Source organism: Hyperolius riggenbachi, chromosome 2 (genome assembly GCF_040937935.1).
Source record: "Hyperolius riggenbachi isolate aHypRig1 chromosome 2, aHypRig1.pri, whole genome shotgun sequence".
In the NCBI taxonomy this organism is placed as follows: Eukaryota; Metazoa; Chordata; class Amphibia; order Anura; family Hyperoliidae; genus Hyperolius; species Hyperolius riggenbachi.
In genome coordinates, this window is record NC_090647.1 from 443,681,745 (window position 1) to 443,707,576 (window position 25,832).

At 40.5% G+C, this 25,832-nt stretch overlaps 1 protein-coding gene across 2 annotated transcripts in view; it reads left to right on the forward strand.

The window, feature by feature from the left end:
- LOC137544556 (spermine synthase-like) overlaps window positions 1-25,588 on the forward strand; it is a 200,581-nt gene extending 174,993 nt beyond the window's left edge. Inside the window, exons 10-11 of one of the 2 annotated variants that reach the window (XM_068265655.1) lie at window positions 8,855-8,970; window positions 25,246-25,588. In XM_068265655.1, the coding sequence (XP_068121756.1) occupies window positions 8,855-8,970; window positions 25,246-25,285 (156 nt within the window). In that variant the 3' untranslated portion in view covers window positions 25,286-25,588. Of the gene's footprint in view, window positions 1-8,854; window positions 8,984-25,245 lie in introns of those variants that run through there. The other variant, XM_068265656.1, reaches the window with a different exon arrangement.
- Window positions 25,589-25,832: the final 244 nt, after the last annotated feature.

The following is a 25,832-nucleotide window of genomic DNA, read 5'->3' on the forward strand; positions in this document are numbered from 1 at the left end:
AACAGTTAAAGATAAACCGTCACCAAGAATTGAACTTCATCCCAATCAGTAGCTGATACCCCTTTTCCCATGAGAAATCTATTCCTTTTCATAAACGGATCAGCAGGGGGCTCTGTATAGCTGATATTGTGGTGAAACCCCTCCCACAGGACCATGGTTCTGACATCACACTGTGGGAGCCTTGTTGCATTTTGGGAAATAACAGCTGTTTACAGCTGTTTCCAACTGCCTAAAAAAAGAAAGCGGCATCCCCTTCCACTGATATCACCTGCCAGGGGTAAAAATGTGACCATGTGATAAATGTCAGAATGTAAATCGGGAAGAGGAAAGATTTTACAATGGGAAAACACTTATTTATTTATTTTTCTGTGTATGTATAGTTTTTTTTATTAATATTATTTTCTTTTTCCCCTGTTCTTTGTAATCTGACTCCTTTGTCAATGTAAATGTGTAATTGTTTTTAAAAACTTTATTAAAAAGATAATATATAAAAAAAAAAAAAAAAAACAATGGGCAAACAATGACTAAATCATTTATACATAATTATTGTAAAAATGAAGCACTTTTTTTATTACATTATTTTCACTGGAGTTCCTCTTTAAGGTTCCCATGCACACGTTGATTTTTCCATTCAAATCCTTGCAGATTCGATCATTGTGATTGAATGGGATGGGAATCATTTCCTTTGTTAATTTGATCAATTGGACAGTAGAGAAAAGCTAGTTTGATGGGGGTGTGGCAGTAGTGACGGTAGATCGATGACCCATAGCGGTACACTACATTGAACAGTGCAGCGCTGAGGTCAATTATCAGTGTTTCTGGAATATGTTGTGAATCGATTTACTGTGCGGTGTAGGAATCGGTTCTTTTTGAATCGATTCCTTTCAGAAAGGAATTATATCATTTCAGAACATTGGGTTGAAATCTATACATGTCAGCTTTCGATTTTTAATTTTTCTAATGCTTTTTAAATCTATCTTAACAAATCACACAAGGTACTTGTTCGTGTGTATTTACTGTCTGTTATCAAGTAAATATTTAAGCAATAGAATTCAACAACGGCCCTAATGCCAAAGAATTCAAAGCCACCCTGCAAAACATGCTTCCTGTAGGAAAAACATAATCCATTTTATTTATGGTGTTTATATGCAGTCAATGGCTTATTCAGCTGCAGGGACGAGCTTCTACATGTTAGCACGGAAATCTTATCCTTCTATTTGATTGTATGGGGAATTCTTCCCCTAGTTTGGTGCTGAGCTGCATTTTCAGCATGTAATTATCCCAGGCAGGGGCCATTGCTGTAATTAGATGATGGCGTCCAATCATGCCTAATCCAGAATAATGACGTTTATGTAACTGTATATTTGCAAGGATAAGTACTATAATAACACATGAATGTAAACAACTTGCATATTAAATGTAGGTGATACCTAAGGAAAAATATAGCCTGTAAAGAGTATAAATGAGTAGTAAAGAAGTAGGAAAGACAGGATTAAAATGTATGCCTGGGCTAGTTATGTTTTCATTATACAAACAGATTGATTAGAATATGTTGGTGCTTTTTTTGTTTGGTATGAAGATCCATTAAAGCGGACCTAAACTCAGAACTTCTTCTCTGCTCAAAAAGATAAGCAACAGCATAATAGCCTTTACGAAAAATGTTTTCGTTACAACTTATAGAACGCCCACAATAAACCCGCAGTACTTCCTGGAATTCCTGGGAGCACATAAAGGGTTAACCTTCAGTGTTTACCTATTGGCACAAAATAACACCACACCATGGCCCAACTAACAGCTCTGATTTACACTTGCTGATTACTAGCTGATAAGGGGTAAGTAGACAGGCTCTTCTCTCTAAACACACAGACAGTGACTTTCTCAGCAGCTATGTGTCTTCCTTGTCTGCTGTGCAAAACTTTAGGTCTGCTTTAAAGTCTGTTTAAACTATATTTATTTTGTGACAGTAGAGTGTATCGAATTCAAATTTAGTATCATGAAATTGGTATGTCCTGTGATCTTTGTGTCAGTGTTTCAGTATTGTATTTCAACATAAAATCACTACATGTTTTTATACAAACAACATCTTCTATGTTCCCACGAAATATAAAGTATAACTCTTAGGGCTTGTTTCCACTGTTGCGACGCGATTTCGGCCGCATTCCGACGCTTGTAAAAACGCATGCGGATGCGTTTCCGCATGCGTTTTTACCCGTGATTTCGCATGCGATTTCGCATGGCAGGGTGCCATGCGAAATTAACCATGACACTGCCAGGGCTAAATAAAATTGAAAAAGGTGCGAAATCGCACGCGAAATCGCGGGTAAAAACGCATGTAACAAACGCGTGATACACGTTTAGCGGCGATTCGCACGGATTCCCGACGCAGGCGAAATCGTTGGCTCTTTTGTGCGTTTTTTTACCGCTGAAAAAAACGCACCTCAACAACGCTACAGTGGAAACAGGCCCATCCACTTGCATTACATGTGCGGATCTGCATGCGTTGGACGCATGCAGATTCGCGATAGTGGGAACGAGCCCTGAGCCAAAAAGGTTCCTAACCCCTGCCATAGTGTCTCCACCCCACTACCCTCTAGATTCTAAGTTAGCAAGAGCAGGGATCTCCTTCTAATGTTTCTTATTCTGCTGTAATCATATCAACATATACCAGTATTGGTGATGTCTCAAACTACACGTCAACTTTGTATATAGTTGTACTTGTATTGCTGGATGTCCTGATTGTACAGAGTTTTGAATTTCTCATGTATCTGTACTCCACAATATTTGTTTTCTACTTTATACAGCACTACAAAAGATGTTGGCGCTGTATAAATAAAAAATTCACACTACTTTGTGTTGCGGTATAATGTAATGTTTAACTGCATGGCAATGGGCTGCTAGGATTCCACAATAGCACGTTCACATTTTTCCTGAGACTCCAGCGCATTGCATTCGGACATAGCAATGCACACCTTACTGGACACTGCCTATGCTTTTTACTTTTTACATAGCTGGCAACAAGGTGCTGTGCACTGCAATGCACATGTTGCCGCCAGTTTTGTAATCCATAGTGATTTTCCACATGCACATTGCAACAGATTTAGTGCAACCTTAGCCAAAATCATTAATGGGTAACTTCATTAGGGCCGAGAAGTGTTTGGAATTGGTTCGGATGTCACATCACGTTTTGAGCCCCGTGAGTGACACAGAAGCACCAAATGTAGCCAATCCTGGGTGCTACATATAAAGTCCTGGACAAGACAACGAGATCGAGCACATAGTTTACATGTACAATAGGAGAATTCAGTACTCTGTCACAGCACAATTGTGAGTTAATCGCATATCAACTCTCAATTCCAATTCAAAATTGATATAAAGTCTCATTCTAAATTAGTGTTTTTTTTCTCCTCTTCTTGAGTATCTGCACATTGCGTATCAAAAGGCAGATGCTTCTTAGAAAGTCATCTGCATTTCACAAGACCTTTGGTTCCAAGGGTCTCTGGAAGGCACCTTCCAAAATAGCACTAGTTGCTGTACCAAAAGGTTGCTGGCAGAAAGAGGAAGCAATATTCGGGAGGGGGGCAATTTTCTGTCTCAGAACCATTGGGAGTAGTTAGCTGTGCTTGATGAAGCACTATGTCACAGCATGCCAAAGACTGAGAGGAGCAAAACGGAAGTGTAAACCTAAAAATGTCCACAGACTGCTTAGCCATTGTCCCCCTACCCCACCCCCCTTTTACACTTGCTTTGGCAATACCTGTATGAATCTTGGTCATGCTAATAAAGCTATATTTGATTTGATGAAGCAATTTCATGTTTGCTCTCTTTCAAGCTTAACCTTAAAATATATTACTGAATTCCTGGTGTCAAGCCAATTCTGTTCATATCTCACACGTCTGGATAAATTCAGAAGGACCATGGTTCTGAGATATTCGATTAATAATTCATGCTAGAAAAATGCTGTTTGGTCACAAAATATTGTAGATTTTTTTTTTAACAGGTCATGAAAATGCTGTTATTGTATGTGGGCGATGAGTGATGCCTAAAATATGGACGCATAATAGATTCATGGCCAACTTTTTCATGCCCAAAATGCCCAACATGCAGTGGGACGATTAGCCTGAAATGTAGGAGTCAGGACTTGGATTCCTGCCTCCCAAGCAGATTTCTCAAAAGTGATTGTGACTGGCAGCCATGCAAATCTTCCAATTTTCAACGTACAAACGACTTCCAAATGTGTCCCATGGAGATAGCATGTTTAAGCTGGGATTTCTACATACATAGACTTTGGCTAAGGACTTTGTATTTCCACAAACTTGGCTCGGACTTCTTCCAAAATCTTTTCCACATTTTCCCGTTTATATTTCAATACTGTTGGCTACCATTTTCATATCTGTTACTTGTAACATTTTTTTCTGTACATAATTTAATTGCACTGTTCAATAAATGACAAAAAGTCATTTATTCGGCTATTTACCTGTATTGAGTACTGAAGAATGAACTTCTGGACAGATGCTACCCAGGGAACTGTATTGTTTTAGAAAAAGTGGGTTGTGGTAACTTTTTCTTAGCTCACATTAGATAGTGGATTCTTCCTTCTTAAATAAAGGATGTGGTTTCAACCTTTTACCATAAAATTGTGCGTAGTAAATTGTTTGTGTGTTCACGTGTTCCCTTCTGGCCGGTCTCTGCCCAATTCCAGCTACTCTGGCACATCGATTTTATCTACGAGATATCGGATGGTCTGTGGGCTGAACAAATTGGGAGGCATTACGTGGTCTGGCCAGTAGGGGGTGTGTGACACTTGTCATTTAAAACACACACTTTATTTCAATAGATAGCACTTAAGTGACTAACATTGCGACCACTTTAAATGCTAGAACTGGTTCTTTATATCCAGATGTACATTTTTTAAAAGGATTTTTATTAAAAAAAGAAAAAACATTTAGGAGAACTGCAATACAATGATAACTATTAGACTGCAAACCTTGGAATCAAATGTGCATCTTATATTCAGTTGGACTATAAGTGAACAGAAGCAGAATGATAACCTTCTTTAGCACAAAGGATTATGGATTCAATATTAACCTATTTTGGTTCCTGGACGTAGAAACTACGTCCAGGAACCATGCGCGCTACCGCATGCTCCAACGGCCGATCGCGCGTGTGCACGCTTGCTCCCGGCCCGCGGTTCGTTAGCCAGGCAATCAGTGAATCGGGCTATGGTGCCTGATCACTAATTCCTCTCCCCCGCTGAAAAAGCGACAGCTTCTCTCGGAAGCTTCGCTTTTTCTGGCTGTAACGTACCCCATGCGTCGCCCTAAGCGTGTGTTACACTTAGAGTGACGTCATGTGAACAAACTCATGGCCGCCATCTTGTGGCCAAAAAGTAAAACTACAACTAAAAGTAAAAAAAATAAAATTCAAACACACATTTACATTATAAATCACTTGTTTACATCCCACCCTCCCAAAACTACCCAAATAAAATGTTTAATATTAAAAAAAAAAGAAACATTACAATAAAAAAAAAAACATGTAAATATTTACCTAAGGGTCTAAACTTTTTAAATATCAATGTAAAGATGAAATACTTATATATTTTTTTTATCTTAAACTTGTAAATAGTGATAGATGCAAAACGGAAAAAAATGCACCTTTATTTCCAAATAAAATATTGTCGCCATACATTGTGATAGGGACATAATTTTAATGGTGTAATAACTGGGACATATGGGCAAATACAATACGTGAGTTTTAATTGTGGAGGCATGTATTATTTTAAAACTATAATGGCTGAAAACTGAGAAATAATAAAATTTTTTCCGTTTTTTCTTATTCTTCCTGTTAAAATACATTTACAGTAAAGTGGCTCTTAGCAAAATGTACCCCCCAAAGAAAGCCTAATTGGTGGCGGAAAAAACAAGATATAGATCAGTTCATTGTGATAAGTAGTGATAAAGTTATAGGCTAGTGAATGGGAGGTGAACATTTCTCAAGTGAAAACGACGGAACGCGAATGGGTTAAGCTGCTTCTTGTTTGTTTTCATATGACATCTTTATGGCCACCTTCACCTCTGTGACATCCTTCCCCATCACATTCCTGGATTCTTATTTATGACCCTTTAAATCTGTGCCATACCTCACAACTGGCTCTTTAGGAGAGACAATTCCTTTTGTGAAAGCAAGTCTCTGCTCAACAAACAAATGGAGTAATGGAAAATTGCATGGGAAAAAAATAAGTAACATATAATATGAAGTTAAGTATTTGAAGTAGGAAAGATGAGGAGAAAAGAACCAAATAATCACTATATTACCAACTGAAATTGTAAGGATAAATGGATGGATGAATGTGCGGTTGCATGGATATATGTTGAAGTATAGAAGGCACGTATATGAATGTGTATGAAAGTTGAAATAAGAGTAATTGCTTTGCTTCTCAGTTTAGATATGTGACCTGTTTGTGCATGCAGCCTGTCCCCCCCACTGGGCTCGGTCTGGCCCTGATGGCTCATGCATGGAGGGCATGCCCATAAAATAAGGGGGTAGTCGGAAAGGGATATTAACCACTTAATGTTAAGATGGGTAGGTGGAGTTTTTTGTTGGTGTTTGTTTTTTGTATTTTGTTTTTTTCTCTTCTTTTCTTTTTCTCTTTTTTACTATAATTAGTTTGATCTGAGCCACTGGTGAAATATTTGATATATTGTAGTGATGATGGAATGACTATGATGCAGACCTGAGACCCACGTATGATGGCTTCACAGCTGTCACATGGTCATATCTGGGTCACATACCGGCTGAGTTTGAAAAAAAAACAAAAAAACAAGTCTCTGTTCTTCTACCCTCTGTCCCTCTTTTTGGCCTTTAGTACAAATTTGTATAAATATACTTTGCTGCCAAGCTCTTGCTTCAAAAATACTCCTCTGGTGGCTAAGCTTATGGTAATAAATTTTACATGCACCAAGAAAACACATTACTGAGTGAACTTTCATTACAAATCTTCAACTGCATTTCCTGAAAGCAGAGAGTATTGTCAATGTAGTACATCAGATGATCATTGGGTCAGTATTTATTAAATCAAATTTTTTTATAAAGAATACTAAATTCTATACCAGGGCTTGCAGAACCAACAGTTTCTCATATTCTCATGTGTTATACAATTTGAGGCTGTCATTACTTGGTAAAGAATATAAAATGAATATAAAACTCTGCACACTACCTTTACTGGTAAAAAAAAAAAAGGGGGGGGGGGGAGGTAGGGCAAAAATGTAAAGCTGCCAATATGTAACTTAAAAAGGAGCATTACTGTTTATACCTTGGGAAATAAAATTGCTTATGTTTGACAGTATTGATGTATACATTATTTGATCTCCCAGAATGATCTATGGCAGATGTTTGTGACCTCATAGCCCAAGTTAAGCCCCATACTCACGGGCTACAATTGTCGCCGCAACCACGTGGCACGGCGACAGGACGCCCGTGAGTATGGCGCACGTGCTCCGAACCGTCGCTGCTGTCGCCGCAACTGTCGCTAGTCCGCGTGTGTATGCGGACTAGTGACAGCAACCAATAGGCAGTGCACAGAGTTTCCGGCGGGGGGAACATCGGCGACAGCTTCCGTCTCACCACTAATCCCTCTTTCGCAGTGTGTATGCGGAGGGACCCGGCAACGAGCTGTCGCGCACACGCTCCCGTGTGCTAGCGACTAGCTACATTTGTAGCTCATGAGTATGGGCCATTAAACATTGTTGCAGAGGAAGAGATTCTGATGCTGAAACCAGGATACTAAATGCAAAATGAGTAGTGCAGTATACATCAGTTAATCTCCCACATTGCTTTGGGAGACAACATAGCCTAGGCTAATCCTCACTTAGGGAAGAACTACATGCCCAATGTACAGCAATTTGTAGTTAAAAGAAGCATTAGTACTGTAAGCTGGGTAAATAACATATGAATGTGTATCCTGTGCAATGTTTTATGTTCTGCTTCATCCTTACAGCTGCTCCTTTAAAGGTGGCCACAGGCCATATCATTTTTTTACATTTTAATTCAAGAATTTACAGTTTATTTTTCTGATTGATTGTAATATTTGAAAGATTTGACCAATGTACCACACACCTGTGCAAAATTTTTCCCCAATCATGAAAGAAAGATTGAAAACTGAAAAAATGCTTGAGGCTATACATTAAGAAATTGACAAATCTACCCTACAACATTCAGTTCTCATTAAAAATTGATCCGAAAAATCCACCACTCCTAATTGACTTATATCGGGGGGGGGGGGGGGGGGAGCAAATCCAATCGGATTAAAAAAAAGAAAAGCTTTTGATTTTTCTGTATAACCAGTCCTTTTTATCAAGGTGCTGTAAGATCATATCATATAATGGTATCGTGCGTGGCCACCTTCAGGATATGGAGATTTATATATATATATATATATATTTATGATTTAATTTTTTATAATGCTGTTCTAAACTTATGACCTTAGAATCACTTCCACTTTCATGGCTACAATGATTGTACTTTATCTTTAAAATCGTTGCTTTTGAAGTTGTTTTAAACTTACACACATACGTCATATTAATAACTGTCTCCCATAAACCCCATTGTGATCCATTATCACCTGGCTTAGTGATGTAGAAATCTATATACTGCACCTTGGGTTAAGTGTGGGAATTCTCACCATCCATTACGTAAAAATGTTGCCATTGGATTTCAGTTACTTTTTGTTCTGATTCCTAGACAACTGTTGTGATAAATGGCAAATTCTTACTTTGCTGTAGAGGGCTATAATTTATAGTAGTTGTCAATAAGCTTGTAATTTACCTTTACGTTCTTGGTCTGCTTCCTCCCACAGGGAAACTGTGTAAACCTGACTGAGGCTCTAACACTCTATGAAGAACAGCTGAGCATGCTTTATTGTCCTGTGGAATTCTCCAAGGAGATAGTGTGCGTTCCCTCCTACATGGAGCTGTATCCTTTCTAAGCTAAGCATTATTACTGATGGCAAGCTCTGGCCTATTGCTTTCAGAAACTTTCAAATGTCCGTAAGCAAGAAATTGGAAATAAGAAATAGATAAAAAATGTGCAGAAACAACATGTAAAAAATAAAACATGCAATATCATATTTTATTAGTCTCTCTGACGAAGCCCCTACTTTTATAAGGTGAAACATGTTGGAATTGGAGTGATACGTTAGTAAAGGTTATGTTGAAAGAGAGGACAGACCTGACTGTAGGAGCAGTATATTAGTGCTGAAAAGGTCACAAATTTATAGTGCACCCTCTTCAGAACTGAAAACTATTGATAATAGACTATTAGGCGAACCAATTTGATATACATTTATATTCAAAGTTATATTTTAATTAGCTATTTCTCTTGTGGAAGTATAATGATGTATTTTTGAATATCATATTTTAATTTGAGATTATGTATAAATAATAATAATACGTATGTGCATGTTTTATGACGGCAACGTTAATATTTACCAAAAAAGGCTTTAAAAGATATAGTATGAAAAACGCATTTTAAGTGTACCTGTGAGCAGAATAAAAGATCGATACCTCAATAGAGGGAAGCCTCTGGATAGTTCAGAGGCTTCCCCCATCCACCTTTAGTGCACCAATCTAGTACTGGGACCTTCTGATTCTGAACATATTCGACAAGACCTTATCGAATATGTTCACACTGCCATGCTCCCAACCGTGTACAAACACTGCAGAAGTGTTAAGACAGCCCGGACCTGCGCAGTAGCACAATGCCACTTGTGCATGGCCTTATTCTTCGTGCACGAGTGGCTCCAAGTTACTGTGTAGGGGTAGGCCACTATCGTGCCTTTTGCAGAGTATCTGCGCAGCCATAAAGAAGAAGAGGGTCCTGGATAGCAGCGGTGGGGTGGAGCAGGATTGGAGAAGCCTCTGGATCACCCAGAAGCTTTCCTCTACTGAGGTAAGGATGTAACCTTTGCATATTTTTTCCTCGTAGTTTTACCATAAGTCTCAATCCAGGTTCACCTTTCTCAGCAACATCTAGTTGGCTGCTCACTTTCCCTCACTTTGTGTCTTGGAACCCATGTAATGAGAAATCGTGTAACTATTGTGCAGCACAGTAACCAAGCAGCTCGGGGTGACCTAAAACCACAAGGAAAGTATAGGAGAACAAAACAAGACTGAAAAGCCCTCCTACTGAAAAGCAATGCTTAGTGTGGTTTGCCTTCTTAAAACAGAAGGAATTTGCGATAATTCAGCTTTAAAGGGATACTTAAGTAAAAAAAAAAAAAATGATTTGTACTCACCTGGGGCATCTCTCAGCACCCTGAAGCTGTATGGTGCCCTCGCAGCCTCGCTCCGAACCTCCTGTCCCCGCCGGCGGCTACTTCCGGGTTCGGCAAGACAGCTGCCGACAGGCTGGGAACGCGAGTGATTCTCCGCGTTCCCAGCCGCTATATCACCCTCTATGCTGCTATAGCGTATGACATACGCTATAGCAGCATAGAGGGTGTTATAGCGGCTGGGAACGCGGGGAATCACTCGCGTTCCCAGCCTGTCACCGAACCCGGAAGTAGCCGCCGGCTGGGACAGGAGGATCGGAGCGAGGCTGCGAGGGCACCATACAGCTTCAGGGGGCTGAGGGATGCCCCAGGTGAGTACAAATCATTTTTTTTTTACTTAAGTATCCCTTTAAGTAAACATTTGTGGTTACCCACAATGCACCGCTACTGAATATGCAAATTATCTCGTTATGCCCCTGAAGCCAGGCTTACATTCAGAACCGCTGGTGTCTAGCAAGCCTATAGCTTTACATTTTACATAGCCACACCATCCCCTCATGCATTGTAGTTGTGGTGATGCATTCCAGGCCATGGTAGCAGGGAGCTGCAATTTCTTAGCTTGCTGAAACCACCTGGACTGGGGCTTTAAATTCTAGAATTGGAAACTTGCAGTGGTATGTGAGGTACCAGGGCGTCTGTGCCAAGTTTTGGCTACATGGTTTGGTATAATTTTGAGTTGTGGTTGTGTGATAGTGTTGTCATTAGTAATCTCCTCCTTTGTAGTGAAAAAAGTAAGCAGTTAAAATCTGACAGAACCGACTGTCAACACTTGTTTATAAATAGGCACTTCTTTATAAAAAGTACCAGCTCAAGTTGGGCTTTAGTGATAGCTGCAGAAAGGACTTGCTAGACTTCTGGTGTAATGCCTGTTCTGTCACGACACTAATGACAGCATTTTCCATATTTACTTAGCACTGGCTGTTTTTGTGAAAGGACTTGGGTGATTTCGGTTACCAGCTAAAGGGTAACTACCAAGGTCTCTTCCTTCCAAGAAAATGGTTGTCACCTAAAAAGACATTGCAGGAATAAATGCCCGGCACAACAGGATTTATTTGTAGCACCACAATAGCTATTTAGTATGTGTCCTCAGTTTAGTTGGTGGAATCCTGGTTGTTTTATATAAAGAACTTCAGTGCTATTAATGTTGTAAACCGTGCATTCTCCCATCTGCTGAAAAACAAGGTAAATAGAAAGACTGTATTGTTATAGCTCTCACACTGTTTAAATGATATTATTGTAGCTGTAATTGGGTAGGTCTTTGGAAGAAGCTGTTTAAGTACTATAGAGTCAGTTTCAATTGGGTAGGTCTTTGGAAGAAGCTGTTTAAGTACTATAGAGTCAGTTTCAGGGAAAAGCCTACACATTTTTCCAGAGACTGCCACATATAATTTATTTAAAATAGTCACTTCATACGTCCTACAGCAAATAAAGAGACGGTGTGAATTTTTATTTTCAGGTTTGCTAAATACAAGGTATGGTTATCTGTAGGACTACACACCTAGCTTCAAAGCCTACTATATATAATGTAATGAATGCAATTATACGTTTTTGAAACAAGGGACAACGTTAAGGAATCAGAGAGAAAATGCCAGCTATTTTGGGTGTACATCGAAAAAGAGGACCACTGAAACCGATATTCTCCTATGGGATCTAGATAAAGGTGCCCATACATGGTACAACAATTTTTCAATTTTTTTCTTATTAGATAATTTAGTTTGATTATTCTGTTACATCGAATATATAAGATTTTTTCCAACATTTCTGATCAGATTTTTATAGAAAAAAATGGGATAATCGTTCGCTTTTTTTGATCAAAAAATGATTCTTTTTAACTTTCATTAAATTCAATCGTTTTGGTTGAAAAAAATGGAAAATCGAAAGTTTTTATTGTACCGTGTAGGGGAACCATAATTCTGATAGTAAAACATAGGTGAGCTAAGCTAACCTACTCTCTGTGCCTCAATTTCCACTGATATAAGCACCACCTTTTGCCGCTAAAAACTCCCACTAACAATAATCACTCCACTTTATTACGATTATTATCTGGCGCCGACAGCGCCCAAATGACTCCCTAGGTGCTGGCATAGCTGAAGTTAACATTGTGATCTCTGCAGTGCCCCTTTTTATCATGCAGCTGCTGGCACCCAAATTATGGGCTTTGCTATTTTATTACCTATTTCACCTGTATTACGTTGCATGTGTTCTCTTGTATCCCCATGTGTCCTCCTGTGTCCTAGTTTGTCCCCCATGTGTCCCTATGTCCCCCCTCATGTGTCGCCCTGTCCCCTTCATGTCTCCCCTGTGTCCTCCTGTCTCCATGTCTCCTCTAATGACCCGCACTGTCTCTGCTGCCACCCCCTCCCCCTCACGTGCCATCTCCCCCTTGTGTCTCCTGGCCCCCCTCAGGTGTGTAGCGGCAGCTGCTTACCTAATCTGCCATGCCTGCGGGGATTGCAGACCTCTGTCTTCTCCATGCTGCTGGCTCTAGTGACTGTCTTCTGATGATGACACGATCATTAGAAGCCCTTCACTAGAGAAAGCCACAAGGAGAAAAAGGAGGTCTGCAATCTCCGCGGGCATGGATGATTAGGTAAGCACCTGCCGCTACACGCCTGAGGGGGGCCAGGAGACACAAGGGGGAGGGGGAGATGGCACACAGGGGAGCGGGCACATTTAGGCAGGGAATCCCCGACCTGGCGGCAGGACGGCGGTTCATATCATCAGTCGTTTCGTAAGTAGGGGGTACCCAGCCATTTTTTGGGGAGAAAAAGTGCATCTTATATGGTGGAAGATATGGTATATGCACAGAGGGGAGATACTGGTTGCTCGGCAGTTGATTGATTGTTACAGTGGGATGCGAACGTTTGGGCAACCTTGGTAATCGTCATGATTTTCCTGTATAAATTGTTGGTTGTTACGATAAAAAATGTCAGTTAAATACATCATATAGGAGACACATACAATGATATTTGAGAAGTGAAATTAAGTTTATTTCATTTACAGAAAATGCGCAATAATTGTTTAAATAAAATTAGGCAGGTGCATAAATTTGGACACTGTTGTCATTTTATTGATTCCAAAACCTTTAGAACTAATTATTGGAACTCAAATTGGCTTGGTAAGCTCAGTGACCCCTGACCTACATACACAGGTGAATCCAATTATAAGAAAGAGTATTTAAGGGGGTCAATTGTAAATTTCCCTCCCCTTTTAAATTTCTCTGAAGAGTAGCAACATGGGGGTCTCAAAACAACTCTCAAATGACCTGAAGACAATGATTGTAAAAGAAAGGAAAAACACAATTAAGAGCCCCAATAGTGCATTATTGATGATAAAGGAATGCCAAGGTAGCAGCAATAAGAAATATACTCACAAGTATGGGTTGCAGGGTTCAGGCAACCACTTAAAGCACTTATGGGGATATTAGGCCTGTCCCCACTCAGGCTAAAACGTCGCTCTCTGTAGAAGGAAAGAAGGGGTGTTCACCCATCCACCAGGTGAATAACATTAATTGCAATGGAAACAGACGCCAGCAGAGTAAAATCATAGGTAAAAACAGATAGAAGTTGGGGGGCAAGGGTGGACTTTCCTCCCCAAAACCAAACACGACCACTATGTATGGTTTAAACAAGATTTAATTTGTACTCCAGAACAAATGCAACATGTTTCGCGGGCGTCTAGCACGCTTCCCCAGGCAACAATAAAGATAGGAGTAACTCAGAAGTTGTGTAGCCAAGTACAGCGCCTTCCTCTGTTCACCATCATGGTTTAGGGGAAGGATACAGAAAGCTGTCTCAGATTCCAGCTGTCCGTTTCCACAGTTAGGAACATATTGAGGAAATAGAAGACCACAAGCTCAGTTCAATTTAAGGCTCGAAGTGGCAGACCAAGAAAAATCTCGAATAAACAGAAGCAACGAATGGTGAGAACAGTCAGTCAACCCACAGACCAGCAACAAAGATCTACAACATCATCTTTCTGCAGATGGAGTCACTGTGCATCGTTCAACCATTTGGCGCACTTTACACAAGGAGATGCTACATGCAGAGGAAGCCTTTTCTTTGCCCACAGCACAAACAGAGCAGCTTGAGGTATGCTAAAGCAGATTTGGACAAGCCAGCTTCATTTTGGAATAAGGAGCTGTGGACTGCTGAAACTAAAATTGAGTTATTTGGGCATAATAAGGGGCGGTATGCATGGAGAAAAAACACAGCATTTCAAGAAAAACACCTGCTACCTACAGTAAAATATGGTAGTGATTCCATCATGCTGTGTGGCTGTTTAGACAGTGCAGAGACTGGGAATCTTGCCAAAGTTGAGGGACACATGGATTCCACTCAGTATCAGCAGATCCTGGAGACTAATTTCCAAGAATCAGTGACAAAACTGAAGCTGTGCCGGGGCTGGATCTTTCAACAAGACAATGACTTAAAACATTGCTCAAAATCCACTAAGGCTTATGCAAAGGAACAAGTACAATGTTCAGGAATTGCCATCTTAGTCCCCAGACCTGAATATAATTGAAAATCTGTGGTGTGAGTTAAAGGGAGCTGTCCATGCCCGGAAGCCATCACACGTGAATGAACTAGAGATGTTTTATAAAGAGGAATGGTTCAACCAGAATCCAGACTCTCATTGAAACCTTCAGGAAGCGTTTACAGGCTGTAATTTCTGCAGAAAGGAGGATCTACTAAATATTTACTCTTTTTCCAGGACGTCTCAGGACAGCAACCCTGAGACTTGTCTCCTTCTTCCATTTTAGATTGGACAGGACGCTAGTTAAAAAATTAACATAATGAGATTAGGCAGGAAACAGGCAGCATATATAAGGCAGCATTCCCTTACCCTCCTCAGTTGTTTTCCTGTCCAGCAGGATGCTGGTTCGCTGGAGGGGCTGGCTACCCATGAGGGAACTTCAGGAGCCGCGGCTGCCACGCTTTCCGACTTGCGCTGGTCAGTTGGAGCCATGCGCGGACGCTGGCCGCACGCATCTGCCTCTCCTTGCATTGTGCGCAGACGCGCTGAAGACGAGGTCTTCCGTAGACGGACTTCCGCCGGAAGGACGCACGCATCACATGACGGAGTCATGTGATCGGCTGAGAGGAAGGAGGAAGTCAGCCTGGCGTGCGCTGCAGCGGCCATTCACCGCTATAGAGCTAGGGCTCCGAATCAAGGCGGAAACGGCGCGGATCAACTGGATACTATCGAAATGGGACAGAAGCCTGAAGTCTTTGGACAAGAGAGTGACAATTCCCTGGAGAGTGAAACAGTCTCTAGACTGGTGGTCAGATCAGGAACATCTGAATGCAGGGAATCTCTGGGAATTCCCTCAGCAGTCTCTGATCACAACAGACGCGAGTTCCTGGGGATGGGGAGCTTATCTGGAGCAACTACCGGCTCAGGGTCATTGGTCTACACTAATTCAGAGCAGATCATCGAACTACAGAGAACTACGGGCTGTTTGGGAAGCTCTTCAGACCTTCTCCCTACTTATACATCAACATCATGTTGTAATCAGGACAGACAACAACACGGTAGTGGCCTACCTCAACCGTCAAGGGGGGACAAGGAGCAGATCTTTGTGGAGTCTAACCTCGAAGATTCTTTGCTGGGCGGAAAAGAATTTAAAGTCCTTGAAAGCGGTTCATCTGAAGGGGGCTCTAAATTGCGTTGCAGATTATCTAAGCCGAAAGATGATCTATCAAGACGAATGGTCTCTAAACGACCAAGTATTCAGGCAGATCTCTCAACGATGGGGAACACCAGAGGTGGACATGTTCGCAAGAAGGAACAATGCCAAATGTCCTCGATTTGCCTCCCTGTGTCCACAGGACAATCCCTGGGTCCTGGACGCCTTTTCAGTCAATTGGAACAAGCATCATCTTTACCTTTTTCCTCCCTTGGGACTGATTTCAAAGGTACTGAGCAAGATTCAACGAGACCAGGCCCAAGCAATCTTGGTAGTACCATTTTGGCCCAAGAGATCCTGGTTTGCTCTGCTACAAAGTTTAGCCTCAGATCACCTGATCCTGCCGGATCGACCGGACTTGTTGAGCCAGGGTCCGGTTCTGCATCACAATCCAGGAATCCTTCACCTTTCTGCCTGGAGCCTGAGTGGCAACTATTAAAGAGGAAATGATTATCTAACAGGTTGTCGGAGACACTTATCCAGAGCAGGAAGAAAGTGACAAGACAGATTTACGCTAAAGCATGGAATACCTATAGCAACTGGTGTACATCTACATCTAAAGATCCAGTCCTCTCTTCTTCAGTGCTGGAGTTCTTGCAGGAGGGATTCCAAAAAGGCCTGAGCTCTAGTACTCTGAAGGTTCAGACCGCGGCATTGAGTGTTTTCTTAGAGAGAAGATTGGCGGAGGAGGAATACGTTGTCCGTTTTTTTAGGGCACTGAAAAGACTAAGACCTGCAGTACAGATAAAAGTACCTACTTGGGACTTGAACACAGTATTGCAAGCTCTATGTGAAGCTCCTTTCGAACCAATCTCGGAAATCTCAGAAAAACATCTCACCTTGAAAATGGCTTTTCTTCTAGCCATAACTTCTGCACGAAGAGTGGGAGAATTACAGGCGTTATCAGTCAATGAACCATACTGTACCATTTCAGAAGACAGAGTAACTCTTCGCCTAGATATCTCTTTTCTACCCAAGATTGTATCCAAATTTCATACATCTCAGGAGATCCTATTACCAACCTTCTGTAGTAACCCATCAAATCAGAAAGAGGAAAAGATGCACTGTCTAGATGTGAGGAGGTGTTTAATACAGTACATTCAACAATCTAAATCTTGGAGGAAATCCAACGCTTTGTTGATTCTCTTTGCTGGGAAAGGCCGTGGCAGACAGGCCTCTAAATCATCCATAGCAAGATGGATCAGATAGGCCATTGCATTATCCTATATCCAACAGGGAAAGCAATTATCTGGACCAGTGAAAGCACATTCAACTAGAGCTGTGTCAACATCATGGGCAGAGAGGGCAGGAGCTACTATAGAGCAGATATGTAAAGCGGCTACCTGGTCAAGCCACAATACGTTCGTTAAACATTATAGACTGGACTTATCATCCAATTCTGATTTATGTTTTGGTAGACGTGTGTTGCAGGCTGTTATCCCTCCCTAATAAAGTTTCTTGTTTATCTTCTCAGGGTTGCTGTCCTGAGACGTCCTGGAAAGACAAACTTACTTGTGGTAACGTCTTTTCCAGGAGTCGGAAGGACAGCACCCTTGCTACCCACCCGAATAAAATAATTTTGTTGAAGCATCATTCTGTGTGGAGTCTTTTTTTATTACTGAGGAGGGTAAGGGAATGCTGCCTTATATATGCTGCCTGTTTCCTGCCTAATCTCATTATGTTAATTTTTTAACTAGCGTCCTGTCCAATCTAAAATGGAAGGATTGCTGTCCTTCCGACTCCTGGAAAAGACGTTACCACAAGTAAGTTTGTCTTTTGTGGAGTCCAAATTTATGCACCTGCCTAATTTTATTTAAACAATTATTGCACACTTGCTGTAAATCCAATAAACTTCATTCCACTTCTCAAATATCACTGTGTGTGTCTCCTATATGACATATTTAACTGATATTTTTGATCGCAACAACCAACGATTTATACAGGAAAATCATGACTATTAACAGCGTTGCCCAAACTTTAGCATCCCACTGTATTTCCCACAATGTAACACTGTTCACAGACAGGAAACTGTCAGGACCTAGGTCACACTGTGGAAGGGTTTTCATCACAATATCATCCATATGGGGCGTAATGAGAGAATGCAGTGATGTCGCTTCTGCGCAACTCTGCTTACAGCAAAGGAGGAGGTGAGCCAATGACAGCCAGGTGCTCACCAAAACTAGCCGGGTGGAGCACTCGACTAAAAGAGCCTGGGGAGAGCACTGTCATGCTACAAATTCTACACACTAATGGGAACATCCCTGTGCAGTTTCCATCGGTTTGGAGTGCTAGTGTGTTGCAATCCGCATGCAGTGGTAAACAGCCCTTACCGCATGATGAATAGAGTAGAATGCCGTATATTACAAATATTGCATTATGCTCTATTCATTGTGCATAAGACTTTACACACATTATCCTGATTACCGCTGTTTGGTGACTATACCCCTGTAACTGAAATATTGTGTTTGGATGAGCTGGCCCTTTTCTGCTCATTATATCGCTGCAGTGCTGTCAAATGCCTAATTTGAAGCTGCTCTAATGTGGTGTAATATGTTCCAGGACCTCATTTGTCTCAATTTAACTGTAACGTCTTGCACAGCTAATAACCGCTGCATACAGAATACAATGACGTATTAAATGGGATTAAACACATTTGGCTGGAGGCAGTTTATATAATCCCTGTGGTCAGATACATCCATTTTACTGAGAAACTTTTCCTGAAAATGATCATTAACGGTGCAGTTTATCAGATTGCTAGTGACCTACATACTGCGGCAGCCAAACATCTGTTTAGCATGAATCTGGCACTGTGTGCTTGAAGATAATTTGAGAAATCATGTATCGTGCAGCAACGTACTCCACATACTTCTCCCCCAAAGCTTTTTTTGATGTTCTGTCCTGTTTTTGTGCGTTTTTAACAAATAGATGATATATTTGCTTTAAGATGTCCAAATTCTGAAGTCTCCATATTTTTAAAAGCCCTTTAACTGTGAAATGAGCTTTGCATATAACATGTATGCAATTATTTCTTCAGTACAAAAGTGAAACTGTCACTTAAGTCATTAAATTTGTTAGGGATGCAGCACGCTCAACAATATTTCACAACCTATACATATTGAACATCATATACCTCCTAAAAAAACAATAAAATATCAATGACATATCAAATATAGCACCAACCAATATAAAGTCTGTTAAAAAGTCCTTCAAAGCACCTTTTCACTGCTAGCACAGAGCAAAATAATACCAGATTACACTCACCAAATTAAGTGGCTGATCAAGTGAAAATGAGCAGTTTGTGCTCCTGGCCTTGCCAGAGGAATCAAACTCTTGCAGCCCAACTCTCCTCCAGGCTTCTCACTCCATACATGTAAAAAGAAAATTGGATGACATTAGCGTGATACCGCTACAATGGGGTACATACACCAATTTCTGTTATTACCAGCAACGCACCCAGTGTACCACCACCTGGTAATAAACAAAATCTCTCACCAGATCCTGTTGCTAACCCAATACAGATCAGCAGTCAGCGCTTGTTGTTTATATATAGCGTTTCTTGCTTCATATCACACAGTGCCTATGACTCAAAAAAGGCTTGACATAGTATAAATACATTTTTATTAAAAATCATGAAAAGGTAGTGCACTTACAAATTAACTTCTTATGCGCATATAAAGGTCTTTACTGAGCTCGTCCTGCTTGGCTCCACCCTACTAGTTTAGTCCAATGACTGCAATGACTCATCAGGGGCTTAAAGGCCCTGATGAGTCATTGGCCGAAACTAGGACGAGCTCGGTAAAGACCTTTATATGCGCATAAGAAGTTAATTTGTAAGTGCACTAACTTTTAATGTTTTTCAATAAAAATCTATTTACACTATGTCAAGCCTGTTTTGAGTCATAGGCACTGTGTGATATGAAGCAAGAAACGCTATATATAAACAACAAGCGCTGACTGCTGATCTGTATTGGGTTAGCAACAGGATCTGGTGAGAGATTTTGTTTATTACCAGGTGGTGGTACACTGGGTGCTTTGCTGGTAATATCTGGGAGCACAGAAGTTGGTGTATGTACCCCATTGTAGCGGTAGCACGCTATTGCCATCCAATTTTCTTTTTACATGTATGGAGTGAGAAGCCTGGAGGAGAGTTGGGCTGCAAGAGTTTGATTCCACTGGCAAGGCCAGGAGCACAAACTGCTGATTTTCACTTGATCAGCCACTTAATCTGGTGAGCGTAATCTGGTATTTCTTTGCTGAGTGCTAGTAGGGGAAAAGTGGAAGCATCATCAAGTGCTTTGAAGGACTTTTTAAGAGACTTTATATTGTTTGATGCTATATTTGATATGTTATTGATATTTTATTGTGTTTTTTAGGAGGTATATGATCAATATGCATAGGTTGTGAAATATTGTTGAGCGCGCTGCATCCCTATCAATTTTAATCAATTTAAAGTGATACACACACTTATTTAGCAGAAGCAACCCAATACTCATAAATTCTTCTTGGAGTAAGGTGATTGGTTATATTATATAATTATTGAGGAGCGTACGTTTGGGTAACCCCCTCTTTTTTTGTATCACTCAATTCACCCTTTCCACGGATTTGTAGGACAAATTACTGTTACTAAATTAATTATATCAATTGTATACTAACAGTGCCGGAGACTTCATTGATATAATACCGATAGGATTCAATGACATACAAACTGCTCATCCTATTTGAAGGGCACTGTGCCTAGGACCCCTATCCACAAACTACTTTGAACCACAATTCCCCATAAGGAAACCAATTTGCAACACACCAACTGCCAGATAAACGCCAGATTAACGCCAATATTGTGCAATATCCTGCTATGCACCACGCACTTTAAGCAACAGCAGATTCACTTCTCAATATAAGGAGTAATCAAATCCCTTATTTACCTCACGCTGAATTGTTTTTATATAATTTTAACATTAAAGTTTTAATGACATTTTAGCGCAGTCTGTTACCTATTATTAATTTCTAACAGAATCATAAGTTTTAGTTAAAAAAAATGTAACCTCATTAGAACATCTTTTCATTACAAATGAGTTACAGGTTACAGTAGAGTTCTGGTTATCCAAAACTCAACTAACTAGCACAAATAGCCGTCAGTATTCACAGTGGTGAAGGCCAACTTCTCAGGCTGGTTGTGGGCTCTGTTGAGCTTAAAGACTGGGTTCTACCACTCCCCCAAGGTTAATTATTCAATTATTATAGTTTAAAATCGAATACAGAGTTCATGGTACCTACTGTATCTATATCGGAGTATAGTACTGTATTGGCTAGACCTATTTTAAATATACTGTATATAAGTACACCTATATAAGTACGCCAAGAGCTACAAAAGTATCAAACCTTCATTGCACAATTATATTCATTGAAAAAATTAAAACACAATCCCTGTAGGGGCCCTTAATCTGCTGAGAATACTCTCCCTCTAAACCTAGACTGGACTAGGTTACACGCACATTGGGCAGGCCAGCGTACATACCTCTGTATACTAGCACGTGAGTGTCAGGTAGATGGGTCGGCCTTTCGTGCGCCAGCCTGTATTTTTGTGTACGTCTGAGTACTGATGTATTACACACACAGGCACACACACTGTGTTTTTCAAATGGTTAGTCTAACTTTTCTCTTAGGAAGTGAGCTTAAGTAAAAAAAAAAATTCATATAAAGGATCTAGTATGAAATTCAAGATGACAGGGTACTTTGGGACTTTTCAGGATAGATGAAGAATTATTGGTAGTTGACTTGATTTGGCTGGAATGTATTGCTTGTATGTTTTTGATTTTCATGTTATCTCTCCTCTTGAGGCCAGTAATGTTTATTTTCGAAGGACTTGCTCACCCAGTGTTAAAAATTGCAACATTAGTTTAAATCTGTCTTATCATGAAAACGAATGACCCTGACTAGACAACGACAAGTACAACAAAATGACAGAAAAATAGATAATATTGAATGTCAGGGACATCTTCCTGGTTTCCTGTGGTTGTGATAGACACATCTTATCTTTACAAGACCCTTTATCCTTCATTTATTTTTGAACTCACTGCATTATTTATAGCCAATGTATGCCAGAAGCCCAAGGCCCAAAACTGGCTATGGAGAAAAGAGGTGGGGATATCCGGTTACATCTTTGTTTTTTTCACTTAATATTACAAATCATTACTTGTTGTGGTAGAATTTGTGCTCACTGCAGACTTGAGGAGTCAAGGACTGGTACATTGGGGGGCAATGTCACAAACAACTGAGTGTTACAGGTCTGTGCATGCAAGAAGTTTTAAAATTTTAAAACTTCTTGCTTTTACTGATGGCTAACACGGTACAATATCCTACTGCTACTACAGGTCTGTGCATAAACCAGCAAGTGGCCACTATTGCAGCAGTACTAATGACTGGACACAAATACAGTGAAAATGATTTATTAGAATAGTGCACTATATACAGTGAAAAACAGTACATAAGCAATAACCAACACCACAGACATCAAACCCAAACTGCACAGCAAACCCAACTAACTAATTAGTTAACAATTGTATTTACAAATGTACAACCAGACGAGGCACAATATCAACTGGCATGAAATCAGGTCAAACCAGGAAGTCAATTGAGCAGACAGGTACAGAAACTGGGAACAGGACAAAGGACAGACCAGGCATTCAGCAACACCAGATAGCTACTGAGATATTCTGGCAACTGGACAATGGACAGGGCAGTCCTTAAAGGGATACTGTAGGGGGGTCGGGGGAAAATGAGTTGAACTTACCCAGGGCTTCTAATCGTCCCCCGCAAACATCCTGTGCCCGCGCAGCCGCTCACCGATGCTCCAGCCCCGCCTCCGGTTAACTTCTGGAATTTCAGACTTTAAAGTCAGAAAACCACTGCGCCTGCGTTGCCGTGTCCTCGCTCCCCCTGATGTCACCAGAAGCGTATGACACAGCCCCGGTATGGTCTGTGCCTGCGCCGTACGCTCCTGGTGACATCAGGGGGAGCGAGAGCACGGCAACGCAGGCGCAGTGGTTTTCTGACTTTAAAGTCTGACATTTCAGAAGTGAACCGGAGGCGGGGCCAGAGCATTGGGGAGTGGCTGCGCGGGCACAGCATGTCTGTGGGGGAGCATTAGAAGCCCCGGGTAACTTCAACTCATTTTCCCCCGACCCCCCTACAGTATCCCTTTAAGGGCATGTTTCCACTACATGCAGAGATGCAGAAAAACTGACTCCAATGAATGCCTATGGGCCTGTTTCCACTAAACGCAATTTTTTTGACACAGATTTCCCATAGGCATTCATTGGAGTCAGTTTTCTGCATCCAGAATCCGCGTGTAGTGGAAATAGGCCCTAATTAATCTGTGCGTTAGCACAAAACAGGATGCAGCTAGTGTTGAGTGATCCTGCTGTAAGTGTTCTTGGAACTATCCACTGGCAAACCAGGGAACTGGAAGTCTTTGACAAAGTCAGTAGAAGGCTACCTGCTGGTGAACAACAGAAAGTTTCATAGCCTCGACACACACCCCCACCAGCAAACTAGACTGGGTAATGCAGGACTTGTAACACTTAAGTATTGCTGTCTGGAATTGGGAATCTGAGAAACTCCAGGCTATGCATACCCCAAAATTCATCACAGAATTCCAAAACAGGAGAAGCAATATGTGATGATCAGGCAAGGAAGTTGCCAGGGAAACCGCAACTTCATAAGACAAAGACAAGACAAATAACATATATATCGCGCTTTTCTCCTGGCGGACTCAAAGTGCCAGAGCTGCAGCCACTAGGACGCGCTCTATAGGCAGTAGCAATGTTAGGGAGACTTGCCTAAGGTCTCCTACTGAATAGGTGCTGGCTTACTGAACAGGCAGAGCCGAGATTGGAACCCTGGTCTCCTGCGTCAGAGGCAGAGCCCTTAACCAGTACACCATCCAGCCACTAGGCAAGGGAATCAAGTAATATGTAGTTAGCATGCAACAGATAATCTGGGTTAAAGGAAATTATGTTGCTAACAGATATTCAGGAACAACTCTGACACAGCATGGATTTCCACATGAAAGCTTGTTGTTTGCTTACCTTTACTGTCACTTCTCTGACCAGCACATATAAGTCTTGGAATCAATGCAGTCCTGAGATGTCAGGGCTGCATCTGTAGATAGTTAGTCACAGCTGACTTTGACATTTTCCTGCTCTGCCTTGAAACTCCAGTGTCCTTCAACTGTCATTTGTGAGGAGAAAGGATCAAAAATATAGTGTTGACTGTTCCTTGAACTGAAGGATCAAAAAAACAGTCAATATTTGAAATCTCAGATGCTTTGGCCATAAAAATGCCAAGGCATGATTTCCTTAAACTGAGGTTTAAAATGATCAAAGGAGAATTTTAACACAGACAGCATTACAAAATCAATACATACTAGACTAAAAGAGCTAAGAAAGCAAATGCTAATAAGCTGACCAGGTGTGCTGAGATCACATAGAGGGTGTACGTTCCAATTATTCAAGTGTTGTAATCATGGTAGAGTACAGGGACAAAGAAGACCCTTATAATTGCCTACCTACTTTGTACAATCACATCTGAAAGCACTTTAAATGTTATGCATTTATATAGCACTGATATCTTCTACAGCGATGTACAGAGTATGTAGTCTTGTAACTTATTGTCTCTGAAGGGCTCAAAATCGAATTCCTACCATAGCTAGGCCCTAGGTTGCAGTGGACATACGGTAATCACTGGCTTGAAAGTTTATGGGAAGTCAATTAACTTATTTGTATGTTTTTGGGATGAGCTTATTCAGACCTGTGGAAGAAACCGAAATAAAACAAATTTGTATGTTTTTCTCAATGTTATAATTATAATGCATAAATATTTTACCTTTGGCTTAATAGTTTGTGTAATCTTTTAGTTTACTATTACTCATTCTCTGCTTTTATCAGATGTTGTAGTGTACTCCCCATTTTTGTATAGTATGGTGTATGTTCTACTTCTTATCACACCATGTGTTTTTACTTTAACTTGATGCATAGTCGAGTATAATACTGTGTATTATGAAATGAGGAAGACCATATATCTACTTCTAGATGACTTTGCTGCATGATTGCGTTTTATATGAAATGAAATATTTTTATAATTTGCAGTTCAACTATCCAAGAGCTTTATACTCAGGAAGGAAGTTACCTGCCAGTGTCATCTGCCATTTTCCTTAATGAACATTTTCCAGATGGGTGTTTTACACAATATGGAAGAAGAACTGTTCCTGAACATTAACAAGATCATATTCTTCCGCGCTGCATGGAGCGTTTAGGCTTGGCACCTGCTGCATGTGGGCATTGTGAAAACCTTAAATTATACCCTGTAGATAATCCTAAGAAAAAAAAAACAGTAGCAGTCTATGTGCAGGTTTAAGATATTATTTAAGTTTGGAATGAAAAAGTGAATTGAAAATTTTCATTTTTTTGAACTGCTATGTGTTACTTTAATACTGTATTTTATTTTTGTTATTTTATGTTTTGTTTTGAAAGTCAACAAGGAGATTGTCGGCATGCTGTAAGCTGCTCAATGCACTGAACCTAAAGAATGTGATTTTTTTCCTTTTTTTTTTTTTTTGACTCGTGTTTATAGATACTTTTCATTTACACAGGGCCATCAAAACCTTATTCTATATTCACATATATAGATCTATTTACAATTCTAGACTTTTTCCAGTTTCATCCAAATTCACTGTTTGTTGAAATTAGAACTGTTACATTTTAATAATTTTAACTAGTTTTTTTAATGTAATTTATCAAATTGCCATGGCTATTTCTT